Source organism: Eleutherodactylus coqui, chromosome 2 (assembly GCF_035609145.1).
Source record: "Eleutherodactylus coqui strain aEleCoq1 chromosome 2, aEleCoq1.hap1, whole genome shotgun sequence".
NCBI lineage: Eukaryota > Metazoa > Chordata > Amphibia > Anura > Eleutherodactylidae > Eleutherodactylus > Eleutherodactylus coqui.
The window spans coordinates 144,986,393-145,006,938 of NC_089838.1; the positions used below are offsets into that span (position 1 = coordinate 144,986,393).

General features: G+C 45.3%; 1 protein-coding gene across 1 annotated transcript; it reads right to left on the reverse strand.

Moving 5' to 3' along the window:
* Window positions 1–5,930: 5,930 nt before the first annotated feature.
* LOC136610666 (mitochondrial inner membrane protease ATP23 homolog) lies at window positions 5,931–20,546 on the reverse strand. The gene is made up of 7 exons (XM_066589877.1): window positions 20,335–20,546; window positions 18,385–18,430; window positions 15,402–15,483; window positions 12,758–12,895; window positions 10,852–10,935; window positions 6,385–6,750; window positions 5,931–6,077 (listed from the first exon to the last, which is right to left on the reverse strand). Exons 1-6 carry the CDS (start codon window positions 20,483–20,485, stop codon window positions 6,547–6,549), a joined length of 705 nt encoding a protein of 234 aa, XP_066445974.1. The 5' UTR covers window positions 20,486–20,546; the 3' UTR covers window positions 5,931–6,077; window positions 6,385–6,546.

Below are 20,546 nucleotides of genomic sequence, written 5' to 3' on the forward strand. Positions count from 1 at the left end.
CACTGCTCCCGGCCCACCTCCTCCCCCTGCAGAAAAGGGACACCGTATATCGGATGGGCGTAAAACCCGGCCGATATACGGACGTGTGAATAAGCCCTAAGACTGAGTTTAAACACAGGAGTGGCAAATATAAGAGGAAGGACTTCTACTTTTCGCACCTGGATCCACTTTTGACTTTGGGCCGAAAAAAACATTAAAAACTGATACAAAAACCTGTGTGAAATGTCACTCCAAATAACACAGACAGTGGAGCAATGCTAAGGATTCCAATACTCCTTGTCAGCCATTTCTACAGTGAAGAATCACCTATTTGGGATATGGCTGGTCTCCTCAAAGCTATGATCCAGCCCATGTGTTGCTTTAAGCCTGGCCTAGATTACCAGAAGTCTAGGAAAGTTCACTGATGCCGTTTCATCTCCCATCCTTGTCACATTTCTGGTGTTACTTTTAAAAAGGGAAAGAACAGATATGTCAAACAACATTTTAGAAAGATGAAGGTCTCAAACTTTTTTTTAACGGTCCTTGGACATGTCTGTGATGTCATCGGCAATCTACTGTGTAATTGCGGAGGGCTGATGCATTGCCATGACCTGTGATCGCTATTGTAATCAATAACACACTGCAGTACAGAAGTATTGCACTGCCTAATCATAGCAATCATAGCTTTTTTAGTTCAAATTAAAGAAAAATGCTAAAAAAAACAAGACGTGACACTAGGGTATATGTTTGGCTGGTATTGGGACTTCATTTTAAATGGAGTACAGTAGGGAACTGATGCAGATTCAATGCTTAGCTATTTAGACATTATTTACGACTTCCTGTAGATACTTGACACAAAGGCCAAATAGAGCAAAAGTCTGACTTGAAGAATAAAGGTGGGTAGGCTGAAATGGAGAATCAAAATCTAAATATTTCTCTTATTAGAATAAAATAAGACAGGATTCTGGCCCGGGCAGAAGTTTGGATAATGTTATTCTCTGGAAAAAGCACAGATTATAGAAAAATTTAGCATGAAGGCAAAGGGTGAAATAGGCGAGAGTGAAGCTGAAGATTATTCTATATTGAAGCTCTAGAAGCCAAGACCGTGGTGATGATGTGAGTCCAGGAGAATAGCAATGCTAATGGAAATATGAAGTCCGCTGAGGTACGAGATGCACAGAATCCTAAACTACAAGCCAGCGGAGGCTCAGTGGGCACAGGAGACAATCAGTGCAAGGGACAAGTGTTCCCACAACAGATCGGTAGCACATTGGGCAACTGGAGAATACTTTACCAGTAAGCATACAGGGTGCATTATCGTAGCACATCAATGTCTGTACATAGAAATACCAGAGTCATAGCAAGTGCCAAGATGGCCCTACTAGCTCCAACAACTGTAGAGTTATCGGGCCAGACGAATCAAGCAGCAGCCATACCAACTACATGTCACCAGCCACACTTCAATCAGTAGTGGTTGGTCAAGTTGGTGCATATGATTGCAGATTTCCTTCCCTCATAAGGTTATCTTCACATGGCGCGGAAACACTGCAGAATGTCCGCTACGGAAAATTATGCAGCCAATTCGGCGGCATTTCCGCATAAAACCCACATCAAAATCTGCACTGTAGGCATGAATTTTGACTAGGAATGAGTTGCGTATCTGCGGGATCAGTCCCCTGGCCAGCGGGTCGGTGCTCACTAGAGGGCTTGTGCATGGAGTGCGCTGATACCGTCATGTATTTCAATATAAAGGGGGGGGGGGGGGGTCGATGTAGCTACTATAGCTGGCTGATGCTTGCAGGACGGATTTTTATGCGGGTTTTAATGTGGAAATGCAGAGGAATTTGACGCAGAAATTCCAGTGTTCCTGCCCTGTGTGGACGTACCCTTAGCTATTCAATTCTGCTATATAATCTGTGTTACTACATGCAGTGGTTTCAGATTAGAAAGGGTTGATTGTCCTTGTTGCTCCCAGTTAGGCTACATTCACATGAGCTTGAATCTTGCTCGAGTTTTGTGCATTGAGAGATGCACAAAACTCGAGCAAATATCATCTCCATTCTTTTGAATGGAGTCATCCACAGGAGCGATGCTGTGAGGTCCCTGGAACGCATCACCTATTGTTTTCAATGGGACAGTCAAACACCTCGCATGTGAGTGCTCTGCAATGTTTCCCATTGAAATCAATGCAAACACTTGATGATCCTACAACAAGCGTGAAACACACGCCGGAGGATTGGAATTTCAGAGAAGTGATGCGAGGCGTTGTTGCATCTCTGTTGGTTAACATGTGCTCTGGTGTGATTTACTTTGTGTTTCTTACCTGGCCTCTTTTCAACTCTGATTTTGGATTTCTTCCCCGTGCTGTCTCTTGGGGTCCTCCTTGTTAGATCCTCTTAGTACCCATTGTTGACTCCTGTATACCCTTTGGCCTTTTCCTTTGACTACTCAGTACTGCCCCCAGCTTGTTCTCTGGTCCATGCTCTTCCTGGCTGCTTGGCAGTTGCTCTGCAGATGTAACCTTGTAGCCAGATGCAACCCCCTCCCTCCCCCTATCAGTTTGGTTAAACTGCGATTGGCTATTGAACACAGTTCAAGAAAGAAGTATTGAACTAATACTTTTTGATCTAAGATTTGCAAACCCAAGTTCACTTGATCTGCGAGGAGAGGTTCAACCTTGAAGAAGTGCATCACTCATGGAGTGTAGTCAGGTCATCTTCCCAGCATTCATAGCAATTGTAATAACATGGCCACTATCCTTTTATTACAAACGTTGCTAACAACAAATGATACGTTTGCTTATTGTTCAGTTGCTGCAGGCATTTAATCAAATGACGAGCGGCCTGTGTAATCAGGCTGTTTACAGTGAATGGAGGGGGACGGTCAGAGCGATCTCCGGTCCAATCTACCTCCATACACTGAGCGATTGTCCTCCGCCTGGGTGAAACCACAGAACTGGTAATTGTTGGGACAACTATCAGGCGCTTAAGCCCCGACAATCATCCCATGTAAAAGGGCCCTATGATGGGTGGTTTCCTTTAGTGTAAGTCTTCATATCATCTTGAAATATCTAACACAAAAAGTGTCCAACATGAAATATGCCATTATCTGTATAATAATGGAGGCTAGCTACCGTTATCATGAAAGTCCTGCACAATACAACTTGCTGTGGGATTTTATTATCCCTTCATTACTGTGAGGTTATTTCTGGTCTTGTGGCTCCCCCTGCTGTTTACAATGCAAAAGATTCTTCCCACGCTTTATTCAGGACCGGGGTGCACAAACGTTTGGATTGACTGTTATAGTGCCAGACTGTAAGACTTGAAAGCAACACAATTACTCAACAAACTTTCTCATAGTGTTTAAGTTTTCACTTTATACATATTTAATATATTTCCCTGCTTTATAGGCATTGTAGGTCACATTTTTAGGGTTAAAAATGAAGGATTCTAGTTTTTTGGCCAATTGATATGAAAAAGAATGTTTAAATTTACCCTATACCCAACCATTCATGCTATTAACTTGATGCAATTGTATTTCTATTTGTAAACACAATGAGGTGCAATAAAGAGGGAGCTGTAATATATGATATTCTATATCCTTGATTCATTGCCTCATTGGCAGAATCGAAAATCACATTTGTTTGATTATAGCATCCCTCACTCTCCACCTCGCCATACCGCGCACATCTCCAGCCTCTTTACCTTCTGTATCCCCCATTACTTGTAGTATGTAAGCTCATTGGAGCAGGACCCTCACCGCTATTGTTTCCATCAACTGATTACTATGTAACTGTGGTTCTGTAATGTTTGTACTTTTGTCTTTCTGTATCCCGCCTGTCTATGTAAGCGCTGCGGAATATGTTGGCGCTATACAAATAAAGATTATTATTATGCAACCAAAATGCACGTGAAAATGCAAAAGTGTGAACAAACCCACTGAACTTAATAGGTTCTACTCCCCGTATATTACGCGGGTAAGTTTTACATGCACAAAAATATGTAAAAGAGCCCTAAAAGGTGCCCTTACACATGGCAGTTTTTGGTGCACATTCTGCTACAGATTTCACCTTTTTATTTACAGATCTGCGTCAAACTCCACCATGTGTGAATGCACCATAAAGGGGCTTTACGACATTTTTTTTGCTTACAATTAGTAGGATAAATATATTCTAGAAAGGTAAAAAAAAACTATCCTCACCTTCTAAAGGTCTTGCTGCTCCTGCAGGGGTCATCATTTCTGTGCCTGCTGGCTTCGTGGCATCTTTTCTCAGTGATTGGCTGCAGTTGTCATGTAAACAAGGTATCGCTGCAGTGGCATGAACTGAACGAGTGGGTCATGTAAAATGCTGTATTTCTGTGTGATTGCTAATATACACGTATCTGGCCTCTGGCAATATTTTTAAAGTATCAGAAAACCTCTTTAGGGCCCTTTTACACGGAGCGATTATTGTTCAGTCTCTGAATTATCATCATTCTGTGTAAATGCTGCTAGTAAGTGGACGACGAGCGATAATTCATTCACTTAATGTTCGGGTACAGCAGGCATAAAAAAACAAGCGCCGATTGGCCTGTATTCGTTCATCTATGAATGACTGCCTGCTTACTATGAATAGAGGCGGATGGCTGGAAGCGTTCTCCAACCTGCTCCGCCTTCGTTCACCGAGCAATAATCACTGGGATGCACCCGACAATCAGCCTGTATATAAAAAGGACAATTAATATATTTGATAAACGCAAATAAAACCTGAATTATAAAATGCAAAAATCAATCAATCAATCTGATTATACCTCTTCAACCATATATTTTCTGGAAGTATAGACCAGGCCTGTTGTGAAATGCCACTCACACTTAGAAGTAAAACGGCCATGAAGACAGCCATGACTGGAAGGATTTTCTTTTTCTAATACTTAAGGGCTTATTTACACGAGTGTATATCGGCCGGCGTTTTCACGGCCGGTTGATATGTGCTTGCATCTAAGCAGTTCCCCCCTTCCCTTACCGGCTCCCTGTCTCTCTCCTCCCCTCCGAGTGGTTTGCAATGGGAGTGGGCAGGACAGGGGCGGAGCCAAGCTCCCACCCCCTCCCCTTATCCATAGCCAGCAATGGGAGTGGGCAGGACAGAGCGGAGCTTACCTCCGCCCCCCATTCCATACGCCCGACTGGAGGAGGGAGGCAGAGAGACGGTAAGGCGGAGGGAAAGGAGGGGGGGGGGGGGGGGCGCTTAGTTGGAGGCGCATATCAGCCAGGCGTAAAAAACCTGACCGATATATGCTCGTATAAATAAGCCCTAAAAACGTACAATACTGTGCAAAAGTTTTAGGCAGGTGTAAAAAAAATGCTGCAAAGTAAGACTGCTTTCAAAAATAGAAGTGTTAACAGTTTGTCAATTAAAATACAAAGGTAAAGCCACCTGCACACGAATGGGTCGGATTTCGCATGCAAGAGCCCGCAGTGGAATCAGACCCCGAGCCCGGCCTGGACTTTTCTGTACTGTGGCTGGTTGCAGTGAGCTGCCATCAAACATGCGCAGTACAGATTTGTTTTTTAAATGTTTGTTTTTCCCGTACCATCACTAGGCAATGATGCAGGTAACTGTGAACTATTCGCAATGTCAACTGCAGATGGGCCGCAGGTCGGACGATTTCCACTGACTTCAATGGAAGCCGACCGTGAGGACACCGCAGAAAAATAGAGCACACTGCGAAATTACTCTGCTCACGGAAATCGCTATTAGTTTCCCTATGTGTGCAGGAAGAATCGATTTTCCATAGCATGCTATGGACAGTATTTGCTGCGGATTCCACAATGCAAATACGTTTGTGTGCAGGGGCCCTAAATGAACAAAAGAGAAATGTAAATCAAATCAATATTTGGTGTGACCTCCTTTACCTTCAAAACATCATCAATTCCTCTAGGTACACTTACAGTTTTTGAACTTGACAGGGCAATTTCAATATTAAAGTTTTTATTTTTCTATAATGGACATAGAAAAAGGATTAAAAAAAAAATCATTGGAGTATCAGAAAACCCCTAAAGTTAGAGCTTCACATTAGGCTTTACTTGCAGCGAGCGGAACTTTTTTCAATGGGTAATGCCTAGAGATGAGTGAGCGTACTCCGAAAAGCACTACTCGCTCGAGTAATTTGCTTTATCCGAGTATCGCTGTGCTCGTCCCTGAAGATTCGGGTGCCGGCACGGAGCGAGAAGCTGCAGGGGAGAGCGGGGAGGAACGGAGGTAAGATCTTTCTCTCCCGCCCGCTCTCCCCTGCTCCCCGCTGCGACTCACCTGTCAGCCGCAGCGGCACCCGAATCTTCAGACCCGAGCACAACGATACTCGGATAAAGCAAATTACTCGAGCGAGTAGTGCTTTTCCGAGTACGCTCGCTCATCTCTAGTAATGCCATTTAAATTCAGCTCCCCTCTGCTGTGCACTCATTGTCCTTAAGTGCTGTCTTACTTTATCCCATAGAGAAAGATGAGGGACATTGGCATGTGACAAGAGAGCAGCCACTGCAGATTCTGCTGGGTAGCACTAGCCTTCTGTACTATTAAGGTTATTTATTTCAGATATTTTCATAATATCTTCCCCGATTTCTAAAGTTTTTGTATGCAATATTTGCTGTAGCTGTATTATGAGGAATGCGATCAAACGGTTCTCGGTCATTAAAACACGAATCAAACACTTCATCCACAGCCTTTTCTGCTGTCTCTTGACTAGATTTGCTTGAGGCCATTATAGAGCGAACCGCTCGGTCCCGCACACAAGTCTATTAAAGAAATAAATACAAACAATGCTTCATTTTACTCTGCTGTACATGAAATATGAAAGCAATTACACATACACCGAGTGTGGAATGGCAGAATACAAAATATTATACATATAAAAGTTTCCTTCAATTTTTTTCTTTAGTTGGTATCAATATTTTGAAGTAATAATAATAATGTCTGTGTGGGGTGTGTGTATGTGTGTGTGTGTGTGTGTGGGGGGGGGGTTGGGGTCGACGACGACACAGTAGCTCACTCAGTCCATGTAAAAGTCTGAATAACTTTATTTTCTTGAATATTCAGCAATAATACAGAAATACAGTGCAAACACAGCAGCCACTGGCAGCACATACACTTCGTGCTATGAACATAAACACTTGCCTGTCAAGATACTAACTAAACAGTAGTCCCCTCACTCACTACTAACACAATGGCCTAGCGCCACTACATGTACCCAACAGGGTGTTAGTCTGGGGGCGTCCTTCTCCATTAGACTCGTGGAGTTACAACAGCCTGATCTCTCACAGACGTCAGGCTTTCAGCCTCCTTTTAGCAGTCCTCTAAAGCAGTGTTCCCCAACTCCAGTCCTCAGGGACCCCCAACAGGTCATGTTTTCAGGATTTCCTCAGTATTGCACAGGTGATGTAATTATTGTCGGTACCTCAGACATTACCACAGGTGTTCTTACCATAGGATATCCTGAAAACATGACCTGCTGGTGGTCCCTGAGGACTGGAGTTGGGGACCCCTGCTCTAAAGGAGTAGCTTTAGCTCTTCTTCTCAGAGCCTGGCATGGCTTTCTGCAGCATCTCTGCTCCAGCTTTCAGCTAGGGACTGAATGTGTCTGGAGATTTTAGCTCCTCGAGACAAACACCTGCACAGCTGTCCCTGCTGATTAGCACACTTTCCAGCACCCTGCGTACAGCGTTGCCATATGTATTACCGCTTGCCACACTCTTGTTGTTCTACTTCATGAGATCTCCACCATGTGAATGCTTTTCCAAGTATTGAATGAGTTCCAAGCTTTACTAAGCACTAAAGATGAGCAAGCATACTCGCTAAGGACAATTACTCGAGCGAGGATTGTCCTTAGCGGGTACCTGCCAGCTCGGAAGAAAAGATTCGGATGCCGGCGGGAAAGAGCAGGGTGGGACGGAGGGGAGATCTCTCTCTCCCTCTCTCCCCCCCGCAACTCACTGCTCACCCGCGCTGGCACCCGATTCTTTTCTTCCGAGCGGGCTGGTACTCGCTAAGGACAATACTCACTCGAGTAATTGTCCTTAGCGAGTATGCTCGCTCATCTCTACTAAGCACTTGTCATCTGGTTGACGCTCTGATCCAGATCATGTATATTGGATTTAGGTCAGGGGACTAGCTAATCTGACAAAGCACTCCATTACTCTTTCTGTCAAGTGGCTCTAGCACATCCTGATGGTATGGTTTGGGGCATTGGTCTGTTGAAATGTGCAAGCCATGCTGGTTAAGTAAATTTATACAATTCAGTATAAATCTAAAATAATGTTACCAGCAGACCCCCTCCATTACAATCATACCCGCTACTCCATGTTTCACGGTGGAAAAGGAGCATCTGGACATCTTCCATTTATCTTTTCTGCACCTAACAAAGATGACTTAGAGCACTACGAAGAGTTTGCTGGCACTTGTGCAAAAGAACATTTAATGGTGGTTCTAAAAACAGCAAAGGAACATTTTGGGCACAGAGTGTCCTTTCTCAAGTCAAAGTGAGACTGGAAGCATGGCAAGAGTAGCCTTTTCACCTAGTCATTATTTTGTGGAACCACCATTAGATGTTTTTTGCACAACCACCAGCAAATCTCTTCTTAGCCTTGGCCCAGAGAAGTCTTTTCATCTTATTTGTCTCTTATTAGTTTGCTTTGCAGCAATTCTACCACAGAGCCCCAATTGATCCAGTCTCCTCTGAACACTTGATATTGGCATTTGTCTGCTGCTTGAACTCACTGAAGTGTTTCATTAGACAATATATTCGGCAGAGTTGTTAACTTCCAGTTTCTGAGGCAGGTGATGGAATAGATTTGTTATGTGCAGTAGCAGTAACTCTTGGTCTGACATTCTTCTGGTGATCCTCATTAGAACTTGTTTCATTAGAGTACTTAAAGTGCTTTTTTTGGCCCCCATCCTGCCTCACTTCACCCTGCCACATCCAGTCCCTACAAGGCTCCGTAACTCCCATAGAAGTGCATGAGAGTTATGTGAACAGTGTAACATAGGGTGTTTAGCCATTGCGAGTGGCGAGAGTGGTCAGCTCTCACCTGCTTCCTAGCGGCGGCGATCTGCTGCGGAATATCGCTACGCCCGTGGACAGGCAGCCTAAAGTGGTAAACCCCTGCTAGTGCCTGTGCTGATAAATCTGCACTGTTAGCCTTAATATCTGCTCAAGAAGTTAATCAGGAGGTAATAGGAGTGAAGGTAATAATAGATATACACACCAGTAGATGGCACCAACAGGCTGATAACAGATAGTAGACCCAGCCAAATAACAAAAGCAGATTTATCAGCACAGGCACTAGCAGTGGTGTATCTCAGACACAGAACAAAGACTATCAGTATGCATCGTTAGTAATAGGGGAGAACCTACCGAGTGTGTTTTATGGTTGTTAGCAAAGGCTACCAAGAGTGCGCTCTAGGGTAAAGAAAGAGCAGATACTGAGCAGATATTAGCAGTGGTTCACCTCAGACAGTGAGCAAAGACTATCAGTATGCATCCATATAATAGGGGAGAACCTACTGAGTGTCCTGTGGTGTAAGCAAATTGCTACCGAGTGTGCTCTGATATCAAGCAAATATCATTATATAAGATACCATCAAAAGTGAAATATCCATCCATCTATCTATCTATCTATCGTTCATACATCATGCACCTTTGAAAAAATCAAAGTGAATCAGTAATGATTTACAATTGTAACAAGAGTGCGCCCAGTAGGGGTGGTGATATATCTGGCCACTAACTTGGATATAGTGAGTAGTTGTGATGGATTATAGCCATTATTGCGGATACCACTCATTACAGCCAGCATATATCTAATGGCACAGATACCAAGTGGGCATTAATCGTCAGTTTTTTCCCTTTCATTATATCTGGAATCGAGAATCTCTGTGGTTTGATTCAATTCTGTCAACATTCATACGATTACTCTTTTACTGAGAGCATGATCGTACAGAGAGGGAAAAGAAAGTGTTGGTATACTGGAAATTACAGGATAAGAATTTATAGTAAAAGTCTCCTCCGTACGATCACCCAATGTGTATAGAGATCACAGCGTGAGCACTGCAGTGGGAATTACCAAGAGCCTGACTATATGTGCGACTTGTCTTTTTGGCCAATAATTTTACTGTAAAGTCCCCTACTTGCGAACAAGTTCCGTTCCAGGAGCCTGTTCGCAAGTCCAAACAAACGGTTGTATGGAGCGGGATCGCGGGTGGATCCTGCATCATACAACGTCGGGTGCAGGCTGTTCTTACAGCGGACACCCGGCGGTAGCAGTTCTGATGAGCCGCGCCGCTTGTCGGAACTGTTAACACTTTAAATACCGCTGTCAGAGCGGTATTTAAAGTGTTAACAGTTCTGACGAGCGGCGCGGCTCATCGGAACTGCTGCCGCCGGGCACCCGGCGTTCAGGGGGCCCGTATAGTGTCCCGCGATGAGATCGCGGGACACTGTGCGGTTGCTAGGCAGCCGGAGACCTCCTGAAAGGCCTCAGTGCTGCCTATGCAGAGTGCCCATCAAGCACACGGCCTGATAGGCGCTCTGCATAGGCAGCCCTGGGGCCTTTCAGGAGGTCCCCGGCTGCCTAGCAACCGCACAGTGCCCCGTGATCTGACCGGACAGGATTCTATCAGGCTTGATAGAAGCCTGCCCGGTCCCTGCACAGTATGATGCTGTGCAGAACAGATTGTTCGCATCTTGCAAAGTTCGTAAATCGAACGTTCGCAAGTCGGAGACTATCTGTATCCATTAAAAGTCCTATTTTAACAAGAGACCTTATTTCTGCGATTCCCAGTTATGTACAGGAGGGACTATCAGAAGAAGCCATGTTTCTATGATAGGTGCGCTCTATACATACCTGATGATGCTGCTTAATACCAAATCTGAACCGTAACATCTCATTGCTAAGGGAGCAGTCTCCACTCAGACTGGCAGCTCGGATCTAAAACACAAACCAAAAATCCACATTTAAAAACATTAGAGATTCGTCTGCGGCTCCTGCTCCCGGGTGGCGGTGCTCCGCCGCGGGATACCACAACGCCCGTGGACAGGGGGCCTAAAGCTGCCTGTCCGTGGGAGATGCATTTTTCGCTAGTGATTTACTGCTGCGAAATGACTGCGTTTTCAACAGAAATGTAATTGCGATTTAGTGCGGAATCGCGGTTTTCTGCAACGAAAAAACACAATTGCAGTGCATTTTTCGTCGCGGAAAAACGCGATCACACCCGTCTCCTAGTAACGCCTGAGCAGGGAGAACAGAATAACGCGATGAATTTGCAATGATATTTGCGATAAAACGCTTCCATTGAAGTCAATGGAAGTGTTGCCGTGGAGAACCGCACAAATTCGCAGCATGTCTCGTTTTTTACAACACGAGTGGGGATTTGCAATGCTTCTCCGCTCGTGCAATGCTTCTCCGCTATGGAAAGCGTTCACTGCGTTCCCGGTGGTCGGATTATCGCCGCAATAAACGCAATTACAATTCGTGGACAGGAGGCCTTACTTATCTTGGTATTATAGTCAGGTGCTGACATCAGAATGTGAGGGGTTACTTAAAATTATTTACAAATATATTAGTGGAAACTGTTAATTAAATGGAATTCTGCTAATATAATCAAATATGCTCATATCTTGTCTTACAAAGCCTCTAATAAATACTGATGTCCAAGGGGAAGTTTAACCCTTTCCAATCCACTGTCTGACGTCTAAAGGCATTCTGATTGAAGGCTGTACAGCTCCGATGTCGGAAGACGTCCGGCAGGATATTCTTACTGTAGATTAAAAGGCCGCTCTGTTGTCGGGGGCCTCTCCAGCATATCACATATCGCAGTACTAGCTCTAGCCAGCAGATGGCACCATTGTATAATGGCAGAAGGAGAAAGCCCCCTAGGAAACACTGAATCCAAAATTGGATTGCAAAGGGTTAAGGGTGCTTTCATTGCAGTCAGTCAGGGCCTTTTGGTCACAAGTCTTTAGCTTCATGACCAAGGGTCCCTGCTGCGTCTGTGTCCAGGTCATATTCTGAAGGTCTGGTATTCTCAGTTTAAAAAAAAAAAATCCTTTTTCATTCTTCTTGTGACATATCTACACGAGGGCTTTTTTGTGAGAAGAGTTGTATTTTTCAATTGTACCATTTAATATACTATATTGGAAAACTTAAACATTTCTATGTGAGAAATGGGAAAAAAAAACAAAAACAAAAGCACGCACACACACACACACACACACACACACACACAACCAAGAATGCAGTTTTAGGGGGAGTGTTCCTATGGCGTTCATGATGCAGTAAAAATGACATCTTTATTCTTTGGGTCAGTATGATTACAGAGATACCGAAATTTATACTTAAAAAAAACATTTCTGTCTGATGTCATCGATTGGGCTTCTGGAGAGTTGTTTTGTTTTTTTTTACGTGGAGAACTTTATATTTTTTTTCTACTAATTTGGGGGTGGGGCGGGTTTGTGGTGTTCAGGACATTTAAATCCCAATTGATTGAGACATTTAAATGTTAACAGCCGTCAAAGTTTTTTCTGATCATGACAGTTGGCTATCAAAGACCATTCATACACACCCACCCCTCCCATAGAGGGAGTGGGTTCAGCTCCCGAGCCCGCTCCATACACAGCATATGCTGTGGACGGCTATAGATGTCCTAACTGCCTGGGGCATGTGCAGTTAAGATGTGTATATGGGGTTAAACATAAAAAGCAGCACATTTACACTAAAAACTCACTAAGATAGTCTATAAAAAATTACATACCTCAGTGCAGGCCAAATGTTGAATATTGCCTAAAAAGTCAACTTGTGCGCGGCAGTGGTCATAAGCGTGAATCAACTCATGTGTGAGCATTTGGTTCATAATCTTTTGATGATTAATCTTGTTCTGACACATTACAATCTAGAAGAACGGTTAAAAAAAAATGAGATTAGCAGAATAAAAACATAAATATATATTATATGCAAAATATAGGATAAGCAGCACAGCTTAAAGGGGTTGTCCTGCGAAAGCAAGTTGGGGTATACACTTCTGTATGGCCATATTAATGCACTTTGTAATGTACATCGTGCATTAATTATGAGCCATACAGAAGTTATTCATTTACCTGCTCCGTTGCTAGCGTCCCCGTCGCCATGGATCCGTCTAAAATCGCCGTCTTCTGGCGATTTTAGACGCGCTTGCGCAGTCCGGTCTTCTCCCTGGTGAATGGGGCCGCTCGTGCCGGAGAGCTGGTCCTCGTAGCTCCGCCCCGTCACGTGTGCCGATTCCAGCCAATCAGGAGGCTGGAATCGGCAATGGACCGCACAGAGCCCACGGTGCACCATGGGAGAAGACCCGCGGTGCATCGTGGGTGAAGATCCCGGCGGCCATCTTGCTAAGGTAAGGAAGAAGTCGCTGCAGCGCGGGGATTCGGGTAAGTACTAAACGTTTGTTTTTTTTAACACATGCATTGGGTTTGTCTCGCGCCGAACGGGGGGCCTATTGAAAAAAAAAAACCCGTTTCGGCGCGGGACAACCCCTTTAAGGCCCCCTGTCCACGGCATTGTATTCGCTGGCGGTAAACCGCTGGCGAATCACGCCGCCCGGCGCTTCCTATAGTATTGCTATGGAAAGCGCCGGCACCTGTCCACGAGCGGAGAATCATTGTGATTCTCCGCTCGCGGCGGGCAATTCGCAGCATGCGATAGGGCTGACCGGCGGAGATTCGGAGGCGGCTCCTGTTCTCAGGTGGTGGCACCCGTGGCGGAGCTTCGCCGTGGGATACCGAATCGCCCGTGGACAGCCGGCCTAATGCTAACTATAAAATAAATATTAATATAACAAAAAAATTCTATTCTACAAACATAAAACTGTCAATAGCCTTTCTAGGTACAATGATTGACCATGGAATTTAAAGGAATTTAAAGGGACATTTTTTATTAATTCATTTTACCCTCCACCGCAGTATATATATATATATATATATATATATATATGAGCTAGTGTAACCTTGGTTAGTTATTTCCTCTATCTGAATCTCCTGGCCTCTGTTTCCTCAGATGGTCATGTGATCTCAGTTCTGACCAGCTCAGATCTGCTTGGGTTTATGTGTACTCAGTCAGTTTCTCAGTCTGTGCAATGCACCTACCACAGAAACTGCATAGAGGGGGACACAAACTCTCCAGTCGCAGTTACTGATGATGATCACACAGCTTCTGTCACACAGTTATAATAGAGGAGATCACAGCTCATCCTTCTGCCTGTATACTTATGGTCTGTAGCTTATTTAAAGCTACAGACCATGTTAAACTGTCCTCCCAGCAGGCAAAAATGCAGACTCTTCAATGTTTACATCCGAATACGATCGTGAGAGCGCTCAGGACGCCATATCTTTATAGCAGCCATTCTCAGTACTAAAGACTTGTCTACTGAGACAGCCTGACTGTCCTCTATATCTTCTACCAAGGGAAACAGGCACCAAACACCCACATTGGATGTCTTTATCTGCCGGATGCATTGCTTCATCCAAGTATGCAAATCTGTCAGTCACTAATCTTCCAGCTCCACAACAATACCAACAATAAGGAGTGTTCTTCAGCACCAGGCAACAAATACTGGCGTAATTAAAAATCCAAAACTTACCAACTTCACCTGTAATTTGTGTTGCCGATGATAACCAATCACAGCTTAGCTTTCATTTCTTACACTGCTGAGGTAAAATGAAAGCTGTGCTGTGAATGGTTGCTATTAGCAACACAGATTTCCTTTTGGACAGCTTTCATCATAAGGGTGCGGTGCTGGGCTTGCACAGCGCCTCATAATCAAATTTTTGCTGAATGAATGATTTGGGACAACTGCAAAATGGCGTAGTAACATCAGTTATTATGTAGAAGGAGGAAAAAACTGTGAAAGCCCAATTTTCAATACCAGTCCCTGCACTCATAGCGCCGTGCAACACGCGGGTATATCACCTAGTTACAAAATAATTCTTTGGCAGCAGAAAAGTTCCCTTCGTGCACCTTTTTAGGACTTGGCGGTAAAGTTTGGCTGTGTTCTATAGGTTATCAAGATTATTAAATAGATGCCTTGGACCTGGTGGGGCTGGTGTACATACTTAGAAAATCCAGGTCAGCATGGCTGTATGATCTTACTGGACCATTTTCGGAGTTTGGATATTTAACAATATGGCCCCCTGTCCACGGCTGTGACAGAATATTGCTAGCGATATTCCGCCACGGGGGAGCAGGGTGAGAAATGACAGGACTTCGCGGTGAGCCTATCTAATAGATAGGCTCACCGCGGAGAATCGTGGCAAATCGCAGCATGCCGCGATTTGAATCCCGTGAGGCCTATCTGAAATAAAACTGGGGACAGATCCTCTTTATCCCACCTTTACACCCGATCCATTGGTCTAAGCATGAATTACCTGAGAGGTAGCGGTATCAAAGCCTCCTCCTGCTTCTCCAGCACATTCTTCACATGCAAAATGTCTGTCTCGGTACGCGGTGCTGAAAAACCAAACACATGCTCCATTTTATTCACATCATATCTGGCTATACTGAAAAGCCGACCGTGCTTATACATCTGGAATGGATGAATGACTGCAGGATAGTGATCCATCATCAAGCGTTAACCCCTAAGGCCTCATGTCCACGGGGAAAATCAGGCCCGCCATGGATTCTTCATGCAGAATCCTGCAGCGTGTTCCTCCTTTCCCCCGGACATGAGGCCTAAAAATAAGAATTATTTACCTGTCCGGACGCTGCGGATCTGCCCTCCGTCGCAGCCGGATCTTCTTTCTTCGGCCCAGCGGATGTGCTCGGCACGCCGGCAGCGTGTCGTGCACCCTTCCTTTTTGTTGAACTCCTGCTATTCCGGAATTCAGCCGCGGGTGTGCCACGGACCCGGACGGCTTCCATAGGCTTCAATAGAAGCCTGCGGAAGCTGTCCCCGCGGGAGACCCACACGAAAATGGAGCATGCCGCTGGTGTTTTCCCGCACACGCAATCCGTGCCTCAGTGGAAAATACCAGCGGGTATCCAATGCATCCCTATGGGGCGCGGATCATGCGCGCGGGAGAAACACTGCGGATTTTAACCCCGTGGACATGAGGCCTCACAGTCACATTAAAACTGGGAGAACCCTCCCAAAAAGGTGTAGATTTTGAATTTGCCTCGTGTAAATATATTTCATGCAGAACTCAGTCGTCTTCTCACTGGCAAGTGACAGCTGTAAATTCAGTCTTCCTGCCCCCACTTAAAATGACTATAAGGCCGGCTGCACACGAGCGTGACGGGCTCCGCCGCGGAATATTCCGCGGCGAAGCCCGTCACGGCGCCCCCCAGAGACCCTATACTTACCAGCGTATCCGGCGTCCTGCTCCCGCATGACGCTTCCCCGCCCACCGCCGCCACGTCACATGACGCGGCCGGCCGTATCATGTGACGTGTCGGCCGCGTCATGTGACGTGGCGGCAGTAGGCGGGAAAGCGTTTGCACGCTATCTTCCGCTGTGTTACAGCGGGAGATAGCGTGAACGGACGGCTTCCATTGACTGCAATGGAAGCCGGCAGCGCGTACACCCGTGGCAAATAGAGCATGCCGCGGGTGAGGATGGGAGATTTCATGGTGCGAAATTCCGCGGTGGAATTCCGCACCGTGTGCCCTGAGCTATTAGGTTCAATAGAACCTAATAGCAGCGGGCAACGCAGCGGATTTTCGCCGCGAATTACGCGGCGGAAATCCGTTCGTGGGAAGGAGGCCTGACTCCCGTTCTCTAAGGGCTTCTGACATGAATCTTAGCTTTAAAATGACACCAAAAGCAGTAAATGCTCTGTTAGAACCGCATCTACAGCTGGTTAAAGTAAAACGAGGTTGGTTTATCCAAAACTGTAATGCCCTTTTCTTGCAGAATGAACAGAGCTTGTTCTAAACTGTTGACTGGTTAAGATGCCTGCACACAGCCGGATTTGCAGAATCAGGAGCAGGCGTCCGCCTCCGGATTCCGCAGTAAATACCGCCCATAGCATGCTATTGAAAAGCGTTTTTTCCTGCACATGAGCGGAAATTAACTGCGATTTTCCGCTTGTGTGGGGAAAAAAAGCATGCTCTATTTCGAGACGACTCCTGTGCAGACAGCTTCCATTCAAGTCAATGGAAGCCGCGGCCCTTCGGCAATCATCATTACAGAAAGGCCGTGGGATCCGCATCATCGCCTAGCGACGGCGCGGCATGATCTGTACTGAGCATGTGCTCCGGCCGGACCATCCACAGTTCAGATAAAGAAGACTGCGGACAGGTATGCAGGGTCACCGGCTGGGCATAGAGCTGGATTCTGCATGTTGGATCTGATGCATCCGTGTGCAGGCGGCCTTAAAGGGAATCCATCATCAACCATAAGCACCATAAACTAAGTTATAGTGAGTGATTATATTTTAGATGACAAGGAGTCATCATACGCACCTTGATTCTGTGGTGCACCCAGCACAGCAAGTTTGACTCTTTCAGAAGGCTGTGCACCCGCACCCCCATTTATCTCTGTGAGAATGAACGTGAACAGCCTTCTGAAAAGAGACACGCTGGCTGTGTCTGCACCACAGGAACGGGGAATAGGGAAAGTATGAAATGTCATCTAATCTATAAGCACTACCACTTAGTTTATGGTGCTTGCAGTTGATGATGGGCCCCTTTAACCTCTTAAGGACGCCCCCCCTCCCCTTTAAAAAAAAATCATAACTTTTCTTTATCCATTGATGTCACCGTATGAGGGCTTGTTTTTTGCGGAACGAGTTGTATTTTTCAGTGGTACTATTTAATATACCATATAAATGTAGTGAAAAACTTTTTAAAAAATTCTAAGTGGAGTAAAATGAAAAAAAAACCTAAATTCCGCCATCTTCGTGTGCGTCTTGTTTCTACGGCGTACACACTGCAACAAAAATGAAATGCTAACTTTATTCAACACCTGGCTGCCATGACACCCACATGGCAACCTGTGATCTCATCACAGTGGGCCGTACAGGACCCCCGAACATTGGTTGGGGCATTTAAATGGCGCTGTCAGAATTGGCGGCTGAATTTAAAGAGTTAACAGCTCCGATGAGTGCGGTGGCTACTTGGATTTGTTGCCGGCGGGTGTCAGCTGTAAGAAACAGCCAGCTGCCGTGTTGTATGGAGCAGGATCGCCCTGCGATCTCCCTTTACACATACCCCGTAGCTGCAGGACGTAACTGTACGCCCTGTGGCTTTTATAGGTTAAAGTCTGATAACAACGTGACAACACTATAAATAAGATTTGTTTACTGTAAATAACGTCAAGGTTGATATTCCACAGCAACAAGAAAATTGCTATTTTTTTTCTTGCCCTGTACGTTTTTTAATGTATAACATTTCCTAAGCCAAGACACTTACCAGCCGGCCCGGCTCATGGCATCTAAGAGTAATCTGACATGTGGACCTAACGAGAAACACAAGAAATAAATTGGATTTTACATGATTACATACATTATGCGATCTATATAAATGACTTTCCAGATTTATGTAAGTAAAGATTAAAAACTGTATAATTAAGGCCTCCTGTCCACGGGCGTGATTTCACCGGCGGTAAATCACCGGTGAATCACGCCATCTGAAGCTTTCTATAGCGTTGCTATGGAAAGCGCCGGCCCCGTGGTCACGAGCGGAGAGTCATTGCGATTCTCCGCTCGCGGACGGCAATTTGCAGCATGCTGCGAATTGCCGCGATGCTTTGCAGTCAGCCTATCTGTCAGATGGGCTGACCGCAGAGATTCGTCTACCGGCTCGTGCTCCCGGGCGGCGGCTCCTGCGGCGGAGACTCGCCGTGGGACTTCGCAACGCCCATGGACAGGGGGCCAAAATAGATTAGAAATCAGTGTAACATTTCATTATTATATATCTTATGATGCTGGAGTTGATGAACACAGATGGAGAATATATGAGGTAGTGTCACAACTATGGCAGGAAGCCACTAATCTCGGTACAATATACATCAACGGACATTTTCTATTGGCATGTCTGTAAAACACTTGTATAAACATTATATTCAGTTGTCAAAATGTGACAATATGAGGCCGGATGCATATGGGTGGGCGCAATATGGATGCGCAATAATTATTTTTAAGTACATTCAAAAGAATGGAGTTCATATTCGCAACGCACGCACAAAATTCGCCCGTGTGAAAGTAGCCTTGGGCCAAATGCACACGGCCGGGTCAGGTTCCGCAGCAGAATCAGACCCTGTGTGTGGCCGGTGACCCCTGCGTACCTGCCCGGATCTGTATTGCGAATGTGTTGGCCAGCACATGCGCAGTACAGATTATGCCGCACTGTCGTGGCCCATCCACAGTTTCAGCTGTGGACAGGTCACGGATTAGACAGCTTCCATTGACTGCAATGGAAGTCATCCAGGCAGAAATAGAACAACATGCTGCGATTTTCCCATTCACCAGCAGAAAATCGCTATTGCTTTCTGTTTGTAAACATGGAAAAGCAATTTTCAATAGCAGGTCTATGGGCAGTATCTGCTGCGGAGTCCAGAGGCGGACGCCCACCCCGGATTCTGAAATGCAAATACACCGTGTGCATCAGGCCTTAAGTGTTCCTACGTATGCAGAAGAGGTCCGTCACCGATTGCTTTTGCAGCAAGTTCCTGTTTCTTTAAAGAAAAGGTTCTTCAGCAGCTGAGGAGCGCATTAATAATGTCAGTGCTCAATCTGCTGTAAAAAAAACAAAACATAATACACAGATCAGATGCTGCAGAACCTCTTTTTGAAAATAGGGATTTCATATTAACCCCTAAAATGTACATATATGTCATTGGTCTGTGAGGAGAGTATGGTGCAGTTTTGTCAACCCACAACTCAAAAACTTGAATTAAAAAATGATCAAGGAGTATGTACCATAAAAATACCAAGAAAAACGTGTTGGTCCAGAAGAAAAAAAAATGCAGCAAAGACAAATAAAAACAAAATGTTAAAAAAATCAGGATGTGGTTACAAAAATTAAACAAACAAAATGTAAAGTAATAAAACATAATAAAAACAACCAACATTTGGAATTGCTGTAATTGGAGAGGCATTATGGCGGCATATATACAGGAAAACGAATCCTGCACCTAGACGGCGTTGTCATTGTGGAAATGATGAGAGTTGTAGTGGGATTAGATGAACCGTCGTCTCACACCTAGGCAGGTCCATTCCGACGACCCCTGGTGTCTGTGGCAGGCAGTTATGTGCACAAGTTGATGTAAAGTACATTGATGGGTAGAAGTCACAGATCGTCACCGGGCTGTATACGGGCACCCGGGCATTTAAATATGAGGACCCCCCATCTGACACCTACTGGTCTCCAGCGCGATCTTCACCCTCGCGTTACATCTCGTCTTTAACCCGTAGAGCCTGGAGAGGAACGGCTCCTTCCTAGGATTGCGGGGGTTCCTCTCGGGGAACAGGTGGTAGCCGTGGTCATCTTTTGCCGATTTGTCGTCGTCCATGGGAACGACTATTTTGTCACCCTTGTACAACCATATACAGCTATCACAGCGTGCAGCTCTG

Bases quoted from the DNA above. Each gene is read 5' to 3' on its own strand.
- LOC136610666 (XM_066589877.1), bottom strand. From the start codon at position 20,485: ATGGACGACGACAAATCGGCAAAAGATGACCACGGCTACCACCTGTTC. The intron at 12,896-15,401 runs GTAATTCATGCT...CCGTTCTTCTAG, and splicing joins TTGATACCGCTACCTCTCAG to ATTGTAATGTGTCAGAACAA. The intron at 6,751-10,851 runs GTATGTATAGAG...TTTCTTTAATAG, and splicing joins GTATTAAGCAGCATCATCAG to ACTTGTGTGCGGGACCGAGC.